Below are 15,348 nucleotides of genomic sequence, written 5' to 3' on the forward strand. Positions count from 1 at the left end.
TACCAAGTATCAAAAGATATAATATAATTAATATATAGAATGGATGTCATTAAATAAAAAAATTAAAATTTTAAAAATTAATTTTATCGACTACTTGACCATCAGTAGAATTAATTAATAAGAAGTAAATTTTCGATATTACCAATGACCGGTAAATATAAATTTTGTTTTTTATTAAAATACATTTTTTATTGACAGCTAAAGTATATATCTGCATATACAATTTTTTTTAAGATTTTTTTAGCAATGCATTTATTACCAACAGAAGAGCCTTCGCTATAATTATTATTTCAATATTACGAAAAATTCGATCGTCGGTTAAATTAGATAGGTTTTTTTTATCAGACCATTTATCCATGCACTTTAATAACAGAAATGCTACACATTCATGTAACCATGTAATCAAACGAACTCAATTCTAAAATAATTCATGCACTTCCAATCTCATTAAATAAACGTGATTTTCACGCGTCCTATACACATGAAACCATTACATTCGTGCTTCATTATGAAAAAATATTCCTTCTTCTTCAAAATACACGAAATTGCTCATTCTCTTCGAATCTCTCTCAAAATCACTCAAACTTCAGTTACCTTTTTTGCGAAAACCACTACTGCAGAAGAATCGCGAGAAGATTTGGCAAGGAACAACCACAAACGAACGAAAACAACAACACAGACTACCAAAGGTATGAGAAAAACTACTGTTCATTTGAAATCTTACAATGTTGCGTTTCTCCTAGTTGCATTTTAGGTTTACTAGATTGATTTGCTTCGTTTAGTTGATCGAACTATTGTGAATGCATTTTTACAGTATAATTAGGGCTTGGAATAAAATTTGTTGTTATTTTCATTCAGTTCAGTGGATAGTGTAACTAGGGCTTTGAAATTAGTTGTTACTCTGTTCAGTACTTCTTTTGCATGGAGAATATTATTCTTGATGATTAAAAGTTGAAAATGATTTATTTTTCACATGAACATTGTTCGGTTCGGTGGCATTCTTTTTCTTTGTTCAAGGTTACTGTGATTGCATCTTTACAGTATAACTAGGGTTTTGAATGAAATTTGTTGTTAATTTCATTAAGTTGAGTGGATAGTTTAACTAGGGTTTTGAAATTAGTTGTTACTCTGTTCAGTACTTCTTTTGCATGGAGAAATACTATTCTTGTTGATTGAAAGATGATCACCATTTATTCGCCACATGGACGTTGTTCGATTCGGTGGCCTTTGTAATTTTTATTCACCAAATGAATGTTGTTCGGTTCAGTGGCCTCTTTTTACTTTCTTCAGTGTTTAACATTATTGTGATAGCATGCTTGTGCTTATTGGTGTATTGAGTGAAGTATTGACCAAATTTTTTCATTACATCAAAACAAAACAAGACAATGGTGACAATGAAAGAGAAGCCGCACTATAACGTAAGCACATTAAATATATTTATCCGCTTTCATTCGAATAATATCTATTTTGTATTATAAATATATCCTCACATTTTGTTTCAAAACTTGCAGAAAACTCATGATTGCAGATGCCAAATAAAGGCAATAGCAACAGTGTTCAGGGATATGACTCAAGAAAAGAAAGATATAGCGGAAGAAATGAGATTTGGTGCACTGGCACATGTCTCATAAATGAATGTCTCTCATGCCCTCTTGAGAGAATTGATTGATCGCTTTGATGAAGACAAAGGATGCTTGAAAACTCTCCATGGGAAAATATACATAACTCCTCGAAAACTAGCAGCTGCACTGGGCATAACCAACGGCGGTAATACAATTTCCCTTCCTGCTTATTTTCAGTTCATTGGTGTATAGAAAATTAAATTGAGCCTTTTTGATTGATTTTTGCTATTAAAATATTGTAGGGAATCGTTTTGCTGACAATGTTGATTATAACAAACCGAATCTGGAAGACAAGGAATGTGCTGGATATGAGCGTTGAAGGGGAGGAGAATCGGAAAAAAATTCAAGAGGACTTTTGTTGTCTTCATACAAAAGTGCTTCTTGCACTCGACAACGGTAAGTGTGGCCTCCCCGATCCATAAGTCCCCGATCTTTCATGTGGACAACATTCGGGAATGGAATTGGGCAAAATATGTGCTCAACTTTTTGATGAAAGGAGTTGAAAACAAAAGAAAGGGAAGGAAACTGTAACAACCACCCTTTCTAGAAACAAAATTAAATTCGAAATTTGAAAAATCAGTTAGGAGATAGGCTTAGAATTTTAAGTTTATGGATAGGAATCTAGTAACCACCTTCCGTTTGAAATTAAAATTATCCCAACCACCCTATCCCCAGATGTATATAAATAGGGGTGCACCTATAGGTGGAAAATCACTCCTCTCAAATACCAAATCCTCTCCATTCTCTCTCTACAAAAAATATATTCTGTGTGCAAACACAAGAGGCAAGCTCAAAGAAGCATTAGAAAAAGGGTAGGAAATTATGCATTTCTCACTTTATGTTGGCACGTAGTATGCTCTAGTTATTTTTCTTCCATCCATGCATGGTTACTATCTTTCATATGTCTCATGGCGTTAAGTACCTTTTTCTCATCCCTTATCCATATTGACCATGTCTATCTATTTTTGTCATTCATAATCTTTGGACTTATGAGTACATACCTTTCTACCATGTTTTATTTAATTATTTATTATATCCTAATTTTATCCGATGCATTTACATGACTTTTCATTATATCATTAATGTTTCTTTAATGTTGAGAGTACATACCTTTCAATAATGTTTTATTTAATTATTTAGTATATCCTAATTTTATCCGATGCATTTACATGACTTTTCATTATATCATTAATGTTTCTTTAATGTTGAGAGTACATACCTTTCTACCATGTTTTATTTAATTATTTAGTATATCCTAATTTTATCCGTTGCATTTACATGACTTTTTATTTTATCATTAATGTTTCTTTAATGTTGAGAGTACATACCTTTCTACCATGTTTTATTTAATTATTTAGTATATCCTAATTTTATCCGATGCATTTACATGACTTTTCATATCATTATATCATTAATGTTTCTTTAATGTTGAGATTACATAACTTTTTACCATGTTACATTTAATTATTTAGTATATCTTAATTTTATCCTGTGCATTTACATGACTTTTCACATCATTATATCATTTATGTTCCTTTAATGTTGAGAGTACATAACTTTTTACCATGTTACATTTAATTATTTAGTATATCCTAATTTTATCCATCTTCATGAATGCTTCTTGTACGACCCTCTTTTATGTATGCTTAAAATAACCTTGATTGTAAATTGAACTGAGGGAATGATCCTTCGGTAAGGGAAGGTGACCCCAAAGACAAGATATCGATATGATCCTTCGGTAAGGGAAGGTGATCGCCAAAACGTTTGGGATAAGAACCTTCAGTAAGGGAAGGGGACTCCCACCTTTTATACCGGTTTGAGCTCAATACCCTCCATGAAAGTTATAAGTTAAGAAAGGAGAAAGCATGAATGAAAAGTTTGATTATTTTTTTTTTTAGATTTATTTATGACTATGTTGATGTTACTTAAGATGTTATCCTTCTATTCTCTTTCTATGTTCTTTCCTTTTTACCTATATGTTTTACGCTTTACAAGAGGTTCATATTACATGCCATATCATACGACGTTCTTTTAAAATTCCGCACGTGGGCTGGAGATAGTTATGGAGGTGTTGCATAGCACTCCTACTGAGACGTTAGGTTCTCATCCCTTTTTCTTTTCCCATACTGTCTCCAGAGGAACATGGCACAGCGGATAGAGACGACGCAGTGCCCCCCGAAGGTAACTTCTGAGTATGACCCCTCGAAGCACGCGTGGGTAGTTACGACCACTACTGCCGTGCTCCAAACTATCTACTTAGATCGAGAGTTCGTGGAAGGAGAACCCCAGCGGCCCGTCGAGTCCTAGTTCATCCCACACAACGGAACCAGATCTTCACTGCGCGAAAAGGTGTTGGAGGAAAACCACGGATACCTCGATTCGAGAATAACTGAAGGGTCCTGATCAAGGATAGGATAGGACACAAGTATGGGAGCCTCTTTGACGAAATTAGTTAGGACGTATTAGTTCCTTTCCTTTGTTTAATTACCTCTAAGCATTTTATTTTGAACCGTACTCATGGATAAGTTTATTATTTCATATTTATTATCGTTTTAGTACTGCTTGTTTTTCTCTTCACACGCACTTCCTCCCTTCCTTGCATAACGATTAAGTTTAGTCTCTTTCTCTATCGAGTGTGGCACCTTATTGAAAGACCCTCAAAGATAGGATATATCTTAGGGTGTTACATTAATGGTATCAGAGCAAAGTCGATCCTAGGGATCCTATCTTAGGAGGTACGACTAATAAAACTTTTCCCTATGGTTAACCTTGAACAGGAAACTTATGGCAAGCCGTGGACGCCCACGTGGCTCGAGCTCGAGCTCATCAAACCTAACAAAGCACATGAAGGAGATGGCCAAGGCAATGAAGGAGCAGGCCCAAGCCACCACTCTGATGGCCCAACAACTGTCCACTGGGGACAAGGATCCCAATATTTCTAGGCTGGAGGTGGGACAGACTCGTACAACTTTTGCTGACTTCAAGAAGATTGGTCCGCTTGAGTTCCGTGGAGCCCTCGACCCTGATATGGCAGAAGAATGGTTGACGGAAATGGAAAAGGTATTCACAATTTTTCCATGCACTGAGGAGCAGCAAGTGAGCTACGCTACCTTCATGCTCAAAGCTGATGTCGAGTTCTGGTGGGATGGAGCAAGACGGTTGTTGGAGGATGTTGGAACAGATATCAGTTGGGTCACCTTCAAAGAAGCTTTCTACAAGAAGTACTTTCCCCTTTCTGTTCGAGAGTCTAAGGAAATGGAGTTTCTTCAACTGAGGCAAGATAGGATGAGTATTGCAGAGTACACAGAGAAGTTTGAGAGACTCTGCAAATTTTCCGCCATGTATAAGGCTAATCCAGATGAAAAGTGGAAGTGTATGAAGTATCAAGGAGGGCTCAGGGCAGAAGTCCTAACCGCTATAGCCCCACTGGAAATCCGGGAGTTCTCCTCCCTCGTTAGCAAGTGCCAGGTGATCGAAGAATGCACCAAAAAACTAGCGTCGGAAAGAAGCAAGGCTTTCAAGAAAAGGCAACTGAATCAAGAATCATCTCAGCAGCCGCCGCAGAAGAAGGCCTTTCTTGAGAAACCTACAGCAAGGCAACCTCAACAGGGCACGGATCGACAGGAACCTCCCACTGATGCCTCACCAAAGACCACCGAACTCAAGGAGTGTGCTTCATGTGGGAAGCAACATAGGGGTAGGTGCTTTGCCAGACAAAATGTCTGCTTCCGGTGTTTTCAGCCGGGGCATATCGCCAGGGAATGCCCAGCAGTTCTCTCACCCCCTGCCAATCCACCACAGCGTCAAGGGCGAGTCTTTTCCCTCAGCAGCAAGAAAGTCCACAAGTCAGAAGATCGAATCGAGGATAAATGCACAATTAATGGAATCCTTTAACCATCCTAGATGATACTGATGCTTCTCTTTCGTTCATATCTCTCTCCGCTACTAGTAAGATTAGCTAACCCATGTCCAAATCACTATGCATCCTACTAATGACCTTTGTCGACCAAATTAGGATGTAGAATTTGGGGACAAATTCTTTTTTCATGGGGTGATAATGTAACAACCACCCTTTCTAGAAACAAATTAAATTCGAAATTTGAAAATCAGTTAGGAGATAGGCTTAGAATTTTAAATTTATGGATAGGAATCTAGTAGCCACCTTCCGTTTGAAATTAAAATTATCCCAACCACCCTATCCCCAGATGTATATAAATAGGGGTGCACCTATAGGTGGAAACTCACTCCTCTCAAATACCAAATCCTCTCCCTTCTCTCTCTACAAAAAATATATTCTGTGTGCAAATACAAGAGGCAAGCTCAAAGAAGCGTTAGAAAAAGGGTAAGGAATTATGCCTTTCTCACTTTATGTTGGCATGTAGTATGCTCTAGTTATTTTTCTTCTATCCATGCATGGTTACTATCTTTCATATGTCTCATGGCGTTAAGTACCTTTTTCTCATCCCTTATCCATATTGACCATGTCTATCTATTTTTGTCATTCATAATCTTTGGACTCATGAGTACATACCTTTCTACCATGTTTTATTTAATTATTTATTATATCCTAATTTTATCCAATGCATTTACATGACTTTTCATTATATCATTAATGTTTCTTTAATGTTGAGAGTACATACCTTTCTACCATGTTTTATTTAATTATTTAGTATATCCTAATTTTATCCGATGCATTTACATGACTTTTCATTATATCATTAATGTTTCTTTAATGTTGAGAGTACATACCTTTCTACCATGTTTTATTTAATTATTTAGTATATCCTAATTTTACCCGTTGCATTTACATGACTTTTTATTTTATCATTAATGTTTCTTTAATGTTGAGAGTACATACCTTTCTACCATGTTTTATTTAATTATTTAGTATATTCTAATTTTATCCGATGCATTTACATGACTTTTCATATCATTATATCATTAATGTTTCTTTAATGTTGAGATTACATAACTTTTTACCATGTTACATTTAATTATTTAGTATATCCTAATTTTATCCATCTTCATGAATGCTTCTTGTACGACCCTCTTTTATGTATGCTTAAAATAACCTTGATTGTAAATTGAACTGAGGGAATGATTCTTCGGTAAGGGAAGGTGACCCCCAAAGACAAGATATCGATATGATCCTTCGGTAAGAAAAGGTGATCGATCGAGATGATCCTTCGGTAAGGGAATGTGATCGCCAAAACGTTTGGGATAAGAACCTTCGGTAAGGGAAGGGGACTCCCACCTTTTATACCGGTTTGAGCTCAATACCCTCCATGAAAGTTATAAGTTAAGAAAGGAGAAAGCATGAATGAAAAGTTTGATTATGTTTTTTTTTTTTAGATTTATTTATGACTATATTGATGTTACTTAAGATGTTATCCTTCTATTCTCTTTCTATGTTCTTTCCTTTTTACCTATATGTTTTACGCTTTACAAGAGGTTCATATTACATGCCATATCATACGACGTTCTTTTAAAATCCCACACGTGGGCTGGAGATAGTTATGGAGGTGTTGCATAGCACTCCTACTGAGACGTTAGGTTCTCATCCCTTTTTCTTTTCCCATACTGTCTCCAGAGGAACATGGCACAGCGGATAGAGACGACGCAGTGCCCTCGAAGGTAACTTCTGAGTATGACCCCTCGAAGCACGCGTGGATAGTTACGACCACTACTACCGTGCTCCAAACTATCTACTTAGGTCGAGAGTTCGTGGAAAGAGAACCCCAGCTGCCCGTCGAGTCCTAGTTCATCCCACACAACGGAACCAGATCTTCACTGCGCGAAAAGGTGTTGGAAGAAAACCATGGATACCTCGATTCGAGAATAACTGAAGGGTCCTGATCAAGGATAGGATAGGACACAAGTATGGGAGCATCTTTGACAAAATTAGTTAGGATGTATTAGTTCCTTTCCTTTGTTTAATTACCTCTAAGCATTTTATTTTGAACCGTACTCATGGATAAGTTTATTATTTCATATTTATTATTGTTTTAGTACTGCTTGTTTTCCTCTTCACGCGCACTTCCTCCCTTCCTTGCATAACGATTAAGTTTAGTCTCTTTCTCTATCGAGTGTGGCACCTTATTGAAAGACCCTCAAAGATAGGATATATCTTAGGGTGTTACAGAAACAGTCCGTTGATGGCTGTATTTTTGTGTTGATGTTGATATACTTTCATGAAACCAAGTTCCCACGCCCGTTCGGACCTGATGCTCCCCTGGCACCGTGGGTGGCCCATTGGACAAAGCAAATGATGCTTGAAAGGATTTCTAGTGAAGCAATAGAACCATTGGTAAATACTCTACTAAAATTCCCCTAAAATTTGGTTTCAAATGCTTTTAAAATACTCTACTAACTAAATAAACTTCTGTTTTAAGTTATAATTAATTTATTTATCCTACTAGTAATTGTTAGTGTGTTCATTTGAATATTTGTGCATTCGGAAATATTTTTCTTGATGATTGTTTGTCACGTATTATTCACCATATGAATTTTGTTCGGTTCGGTGGGCTTGCTCCCTTTGGTTCACTTGATTGTTAATTTGTTCATTTGAATCCTTGTGCATTCAGAAACATTAATCTTGATGATTAAATGATTGTCACGTTTTATACACCATATAAACCTTGTTCGGTTCAGTGGGCTCGCTCCCTTTAGTTCACCTGATTGTTAGTGTGTTCAGTTGAGTCCTTGTGCATGCAAAAATGTTTATTTGATCATTAAATAATTATCATGTTTTATGGCGTTTTATTCGGCACATTAGTATCATTTGGTTAAGCGGGTTGCTCATGTTGATTCAAATGATTGTTATTGTATTTCTCATTAAATAATTGAGTACTTGTTTCTGTTTTAGTGACTTCTGTACAGAAAGGAAAAAAATAATGAAAAAACAAAAACAAGGAAGTTGGATAAAAAAGAAAAAGGAAAGAAAATAAAAAAGAAAATTATCAATCTGGATTCTTCTTTGGAAGAAGAAAGATTTTCCGAATCTGAATCTCAATCTGAATCCGACAAAACACCACCAGCAAAGAGAACAAGACAAAAGATGGTGTTTAAAAACAAAAGCTTATTGAGACGGATTCAGAATCAACAAGTGAAACTGAAAGCATTCCCACGGATTCAAAAAGCAAAAGTGAATCCGAAAACTAGTAAGTTTAATGTTCATATTGATTTCATTTAACTTGTATTTGCTTAAATTTGTTATTATACGCTTGTTCTTATGTATTGCAGAGAAGAAGAAATAGAAAAAATCGGAACAAAGAAAAGAAAACAACCACCGAAGGTGGTTAAAAAACAAACCAAAAAAGGAAGCATGTGTCGACAGATTCAGAGAGCACAAGCAAATCTGAAAGCCAGTAAGTATTGTTCAGCAAATGAATTGCTTTTGGTTCGGTGGTCTTCTAATTTTCAGTTCAGCCTTTTAATAGTTTTTGGTTTGGTGGTGTCTGTCAGTTTCGTTCACTTGATTGTTAGTGTCTTTTTCTTGCTTATATTTTTCTTCGGTATAAATTCAATGTCTTTGTCTGCATTGCAGAAAAAAAGAACTTGAGAAAACACCCATAATAAAAAGAAAACAACTGCAAAGGGTGGCAAAAAAGCAAACACAATCTGACAAGCAGTAAGTTTCTCGAATCATATTTTCTTTTACTTTATTGATGCTTTCGTTTTAGGTTCCTTCAAACTTATTTTATGAACTTTCAAATATGAACAAATAAAAGACAACGATGCAGAAAGAAGAAGACACGCATTGGAGACAATAAGAGAAAAGAGGTCAAAGAAAATAAATGATGGAGCTCAAATAGCGAAGGTTGCTCCGGATCAGTTTGACTCGACGGAGCCACAAAATGATTTGTCTGAGAGGTAAGATTCGGCTTCTTTTACCGAGTTATTTTTCTTTCTTTTCTAACTATTGATAGAACCTTTTCTAATTCCTCTGAATTCAATTACTAATATTTATTTATCATGGTTAGACTGTCGACTGTAAATCTCGGAAGTGAACCACTCTTGCAGACTCAGGGAAGCTCCACATGGTCTGTAAATGCCCAAGACAATACCAAGTAAATTGGTTCGTTGCACTCTTTAATTTCGGTTCGGTGGTTTCTAAAAATGAATTTCATGTGTTTCTAGACCTCTGCTTTTAATCTTGGTTTCTATTTTTAATTTGTTATCTTTTTTTTAGGACAAATACCCCAGAAACCACAGTAAAATATTTTAGAAAAAAGAAAATCCATCCAAGAAAGACTTTTAAAAGTCCACCAGTATAAGTTAAAAATATTTATGTTACTCTTTTAGATTTAGGTAATTAATTTTTGTTTAATTAATCACACGTAAAATGTGTTTAAATGTCACTAGCGCTACACCTGATTCTGAGCTACAAATCATTGAGGTTCGATAAGAAACTCGTTCTGAACCTTTGGAAATGTGAGTTTTTGACTGTGCAGCTTCCCGTTTCTTAGAACAAATTCTAATTATTCAACATTAACTTCTTCCTTGTTTACATTCCTTAGAAATCCTCTTGCATTGTCTTTTCCAAGTTCTCTTCAGGAAGAGTTGATCAATGATGACTTTATCTATGTCCCTTCAGAAAGTCAAACACAACAAACCTCTGATGAAGAGTAAGTTTATAAATATTTATTCACCATATGAATCTTGTTCGGTTCAGTGGGCTCATAAAATACTTTTTATTATTTTTAATAGAATATGATAATAGTTTGGGATCATTATTGAACTGCTTCCTCTTTAATGCAGCAGCCCTTGGGAACCACAACAGCAGCCGAGCAAAGAACCACCGGCACAACAAACTGAACAACAAAAGCAGATTGCTGAGGAATCTTCACCAAGGAATACAGAGCCAGAACCTTCAATTAATGTGTAAGTTTTAATTAATATCATTTTTATTATCTTTGGTCTAGCTGGTAATTAAAATTCTTTTTATTAGAATATGCTAACTCCTTCAAGAGCTTATATGGCACATTCATGGGAGGGATGTGTATCAAACCACCAAATCCCAATTCTTAGACAATGACTTTTTTTTCATTGCTCGTGTTTTAGAACTTATCATGAAGGAGTTTTATCGAGCATCTCAAATCATGAGTTTTCTGTAAACAAACGAGAATCATATAAATAAACTATATTTATACAAGCTGGTCTAAGAAATATGCTCTTACATTATATTTTGGTGTTGCGGGATTCTTGTTTGCCATTTTTACTGTAAGGAATGAAAAATAAGGTTAATAGATAACAACACCACCAGTTACACTTGAATTCACTTGATATACACCAAAATACCAGCCATATACACCTCTATTATTTTTTAGATTACATGACATAATATGAGCTCAAAATGATATTCAGGTCAACTAAACATGCATAAAATGACACTAGAAGCTAAAGGACAATATTCTGTTTCTAGTTACACCAAGGATACGACTACAGAACCAGTTACACTCGAAATCACTTGATATACACCGAAATACCAGCCATATACACCTCTATTATTTTTTTGATTACATGACATAATATGAGTTCAAAATGATATTCAAGTCAACCAAACATGCATAAAATGACACCAGAAGCACAAGGACAATATTCTGTTTCTAGTTACACCAAGGATACGACTACAACACCAGTTACACTCAAATTCACTTGATATACACCGAAATACCAACCATATACACCTCTATTATTTTTTTGATTACATGACATAATATGAGTTCAAAATAATATTCAAGTCAACCAAACATGTATAAAATGATACCAGAAGCATAAGAATAATATTCAAGAACAACAGCATTAGTTACACGCAAATTTACTTGAAATACAGCGAAAGTTTCTATTTATACAAACTCAATTCCTAGAGACAAAACTCAGTTCAAACATGCAAACATGCTCAAAAACACATGAAAATACACATTAAACTATACGCGAAACAGTACGTAAAACAGTTATCACCGATTGAACAATATGATGAGAATAGTAATAACAATAATATGTATTTTAAACCAAGAACACATAATGAATCTACTTAATAAATAGAAGTATGACTATCTAGTGTTTTGCGATCGAAATGAAAAAGACAAAAGTGAAAAACTGGACGATTAGTAAAACAATACCTTGAATAATTTTTTGTCTTTTGTTTATGTGCTTTTTTATGGAGATTTTGAACTTCTCTTGTAGATTTTCTTAATTTTTTGCAACGATTTTAACAGTTTTTTGAGAGATTTCGAGCGTCGTTTGAATCTTCAAGGTTAGTGTTTTGATCGAGAAAAAAAAAACTGTCTTTCATAATCTAAACGCGCTATTGAAACGGTTGAGTGAGTGTGTATTTACACACACATTAATGTGAGAATTGTTTTTGTTGAACTTAAGCTAACTTATATTAACTTGTAAGTTTTTTTTTTGGTGACTGAAATAAACTAAAGAAAGAAAAACAAAACAAATGATCTGCTTAAATAGAAGGATAGTCCTTTTTAAGACTACTTTTAAACTCCTCCCAAGGTGAAGGAAGCTCTACATGAGAAAGTTGTAACTTCATCGCCATCTTTGCCATAGTATCTGCCACCGTGTTTGCATCTCTCATAATCAAACGAAAGTCAACACGCCAATTCTAATACATGATATCTCTTATTTTGAGCACCAATGGATCAATAAATCCAAAACCATCTTGGTGATTAGTAACAAGATTAAATGCTTCCACACAATCCGTCTTACAAATAACATCTCGTTGACCTACATCTCAAGCTAAGAGATATCCTTTCCAAATAGTAAACAATTCCCCTTGAAGAATACTATTACTCTCAATCATTCCCAAACACCCCCTTTGCCAACTCCCATTACAATCTCTAATGACACAAGCAAAACCAACACTATCACCCGAACCAAGATAACTAGCATCACAATTAATCTTGAAAGTACCAATGGATGGGGATTCCAAAAACCATTTAGAGTAGAGGGAAGGGACATACGTTGTAATTCAAAAATATTCCTAAGCTCCTTTTCTGAAGTTAATGCCAGACAAATTAAATCACTTTTTCCGGAGGTCAAGTTTCATGAGGATTAAAGATGTCATTATTCCTTGCTCGCCATATCCACCAAGTCCCGAAAAGAACTTGAACGGATGCTATCTGCTATGATACAAGAACCAGTTCTTCAAATCCAAAGGATGACAAGAAATATCCAACCTATGCCATACAAGCTGAGCTTCTGGGCAATCCCAAATACAATGTAAAACCGATTCCTGGTTAGAAATACATTTTGGGCACCTATCCGATGACGACATCCCTCTTCTAAAGCGAAAACTTACAGTAGGAAGAGCCTCCTTAAGACACAACCAAGCCAAAAACTTGTGCTTTTCCAGAACAAGCTGACGCCAAAGCCAAAGCCAATTCTCCCACTCCTCCCAACCAAAAAGCTTCTTACACAACCATAAGTAACCATTGTGTGAGTCATAGACTTTGGCAGCAGACCCAAACCAATACCAACCCACTTTCGGACCTGCTTGTACATCTGGATTGTAAGAGAGAATATTACCTTTCAGATTTTGAGATAAAGGAGAATAAAGAGTATCCAAATTCCACCTACCAACCGACCAAATATCATGTATCCGGAGATTCGAATCAGAAATGTGAACATAATACATATCGTTAGATAACCGTCCTTCTCTCCTCCAGTTAGAAAACCAAAAATTCTGGTTCAAATCCCCAATACACCAAGCAAACCCATCCTTCAACACTTTCCAAACCTTGCAAAGACTCCTCCAAATGTGAGAGCCCTTGTTCTTAGGACAACTAAAACAGTTATATAGAGATGATCGGTATTTGGCATCCAACAATTAGACCCATAACTTGTTTGGCTGCTGGAAAAAAGTCAAAATTAGCTTCCCAAGAAGAGCAATATTCACACAATAAGGATCTCTAATTCCCAAACCTCCATATATTTTTAGAGTAACCAGTACCTTCCAACTAACAAGATTCAATCATCTTCTATCAACTTGTCCTTTCCAAAGAAAATTCCTCATCATAGACTCCAATTTACTAATGATTCCTTTGGAAAAAATAGAGACCTGCATCTGGTACGTGGGAATAGCGGCTGCAACAGAATTAATCAAGCAGAGTCTACCAGCCCGATTGAGTAATTAAATTCCCTTTTCACCTTGCTAGTCTACTTGAATCTTATCCAGGACACCATTGAAAGCTGAACGGGTCACCCTAGAATGGCTGAAAGTAACTCCAAGATACTTGCCGTCATGGACAAATCTGATAGAGTATACCCCAGTGAAAACCTCTTTCCTTGTTGCAGAGACATTCTTGGAGCAAAGCGCTTTAGACTTCTCCACATTAATCTTCATCCCAGATGCTTTGCAAAAAGTCTCTAAAACCAACATCACATTTTGCACTTGTCTCTTTGTAGCTTTACAGAATAGAAGCAAGTCATCCGCAAACATTAAGTGGGATATTCTTGGTCCCCCTCTAAAAACAACAACTGACTCCCACAAGCCCAAATCAACCTGATAACTAATAAAGCATGCCAATCGCTCCATACGCAATACAAAAGGATAGGGTGACATAGGATCTCCTTGTCTAAGACCCCGGCTAGGAGTAAAACCATTCAGACGATTCCCATTCCAAAGAATAGATAAGAAGGAAGCAGTGACACAATTCATAATCAAATTAATTGTAGGAATAAAAAAACCAAAGTTCTTAACTCTTAAGGGTATGAGCTAAAAACATCCAGTTTGTCAGAAGCTTTCTCTAGATCAATTTTAAAGGCTAGTGTACCTTTTTTTGATTTAGTCTTTTTTATAAAGTGAAAAACTTCTTGAGCAATAATGATGTTGTCAGGAGTTTCTCATTTCAAAATAAATTCTCTTTGAAGCGGGCTAATAATCCCCACAAAATAAGAACTGAACCTATTAACAAGGACCTTCGTAATAATCTTGTAAACTACGTTGTAAAAAAGTTTATATATGTAATGGTACTGAAAACATAAATACTTAAAAAAGTCCTAAAGTGGGACAGGACGATAAGACTTGGTGAGGCACCGACCCAGGGCTTACATCGGACGTTCATCAACATAATTGTAATCAATTTTTTAAGTCTTAATCTACAAATTAATTTCTTCATAAATGACAAAAGGGAGAGCTAACTAGTAACTAATCTATCCGCCCGTCCTATCACTTCAAGTTGAAAATCATTGTAACCAAATGTGTCACGTGTCTAAAATATGAGAAATTTATTAAGTAGCATTTGGAAGAAACACAAAATAAAAAAACTAAAATAGAGAGATAAATGCTGAAAAATAAAGAGTGAAATAAGTTTTAATATTGTATTTAATATAAAGCGAAAGATAGAGATTGAAATAAGAATGAATTTATAATTTAATTTGTACAAAAAATAAAGTTAAAATTAATTAATTGAAATAGGAGTATTTTAAGTATAAAATGTTATTAAAGTTTTAGTCTCTATTCTAAAAAACTCAGTCTCCTGTATTTTTACTTTTTAGAGGTACTTAAATACTTAAATTTTAAAAATAGAGACTGAAATTTTAATACAAGTCTTTAAGCCAACAAATATGATATTGAGTCCCAATCCTTCAATCTCTGTCCCATTACCTCAAAACAAACGCTACCTTATACATGAAAAACATTAAAGTTTTAATTAACTATTTTTTAATTATTTTTCTAATTTTTAAATAAAAAGGTTTAAATCTGAATTTT

At 35.1% G+C, this 15,348-nt stretch overlaps 1 protein-coding gene across 1 annotated transcript; it reads left to right on the forward strand.

Moving 5' to 3' along the window:
- On the forward strand, positions 4,476 to 5,516 carry LOC107647523. The gene has a single exon (XM_016351595.1). It carries the CDS (start codon positions 4,476 to 4,478, stop codon positions 5,514 to 5,516), a length of 1,041 nt encoding a protein of 346 aa, XP_016207081.1.

The sequence above is a fragment of the Arachis ipaensis genome, chromosome B06 (assembly GCF_000816755.2).
Source record: "Arachis ipaensis cultivar K30076 chromosome B06, Araip1.1, whole genome shotgun sequence".
Taxonomy (NCBI): domain Eukaryota; kingdom Viridiplantae; phylum Streptophyta; class Magnoliopsida; order Fabales; family Fabaceae; genus Arachis; species Arachis ipaensis.

Coding starts and splice junctions, on each gene's coding strand:
- LOC107647523 (XM_016351595.1), top strand. CDS start 4,476: ATGGCCAAGGCAATGAAGGAGCAGGCCCAAGCCACCACTCTGATGGCC.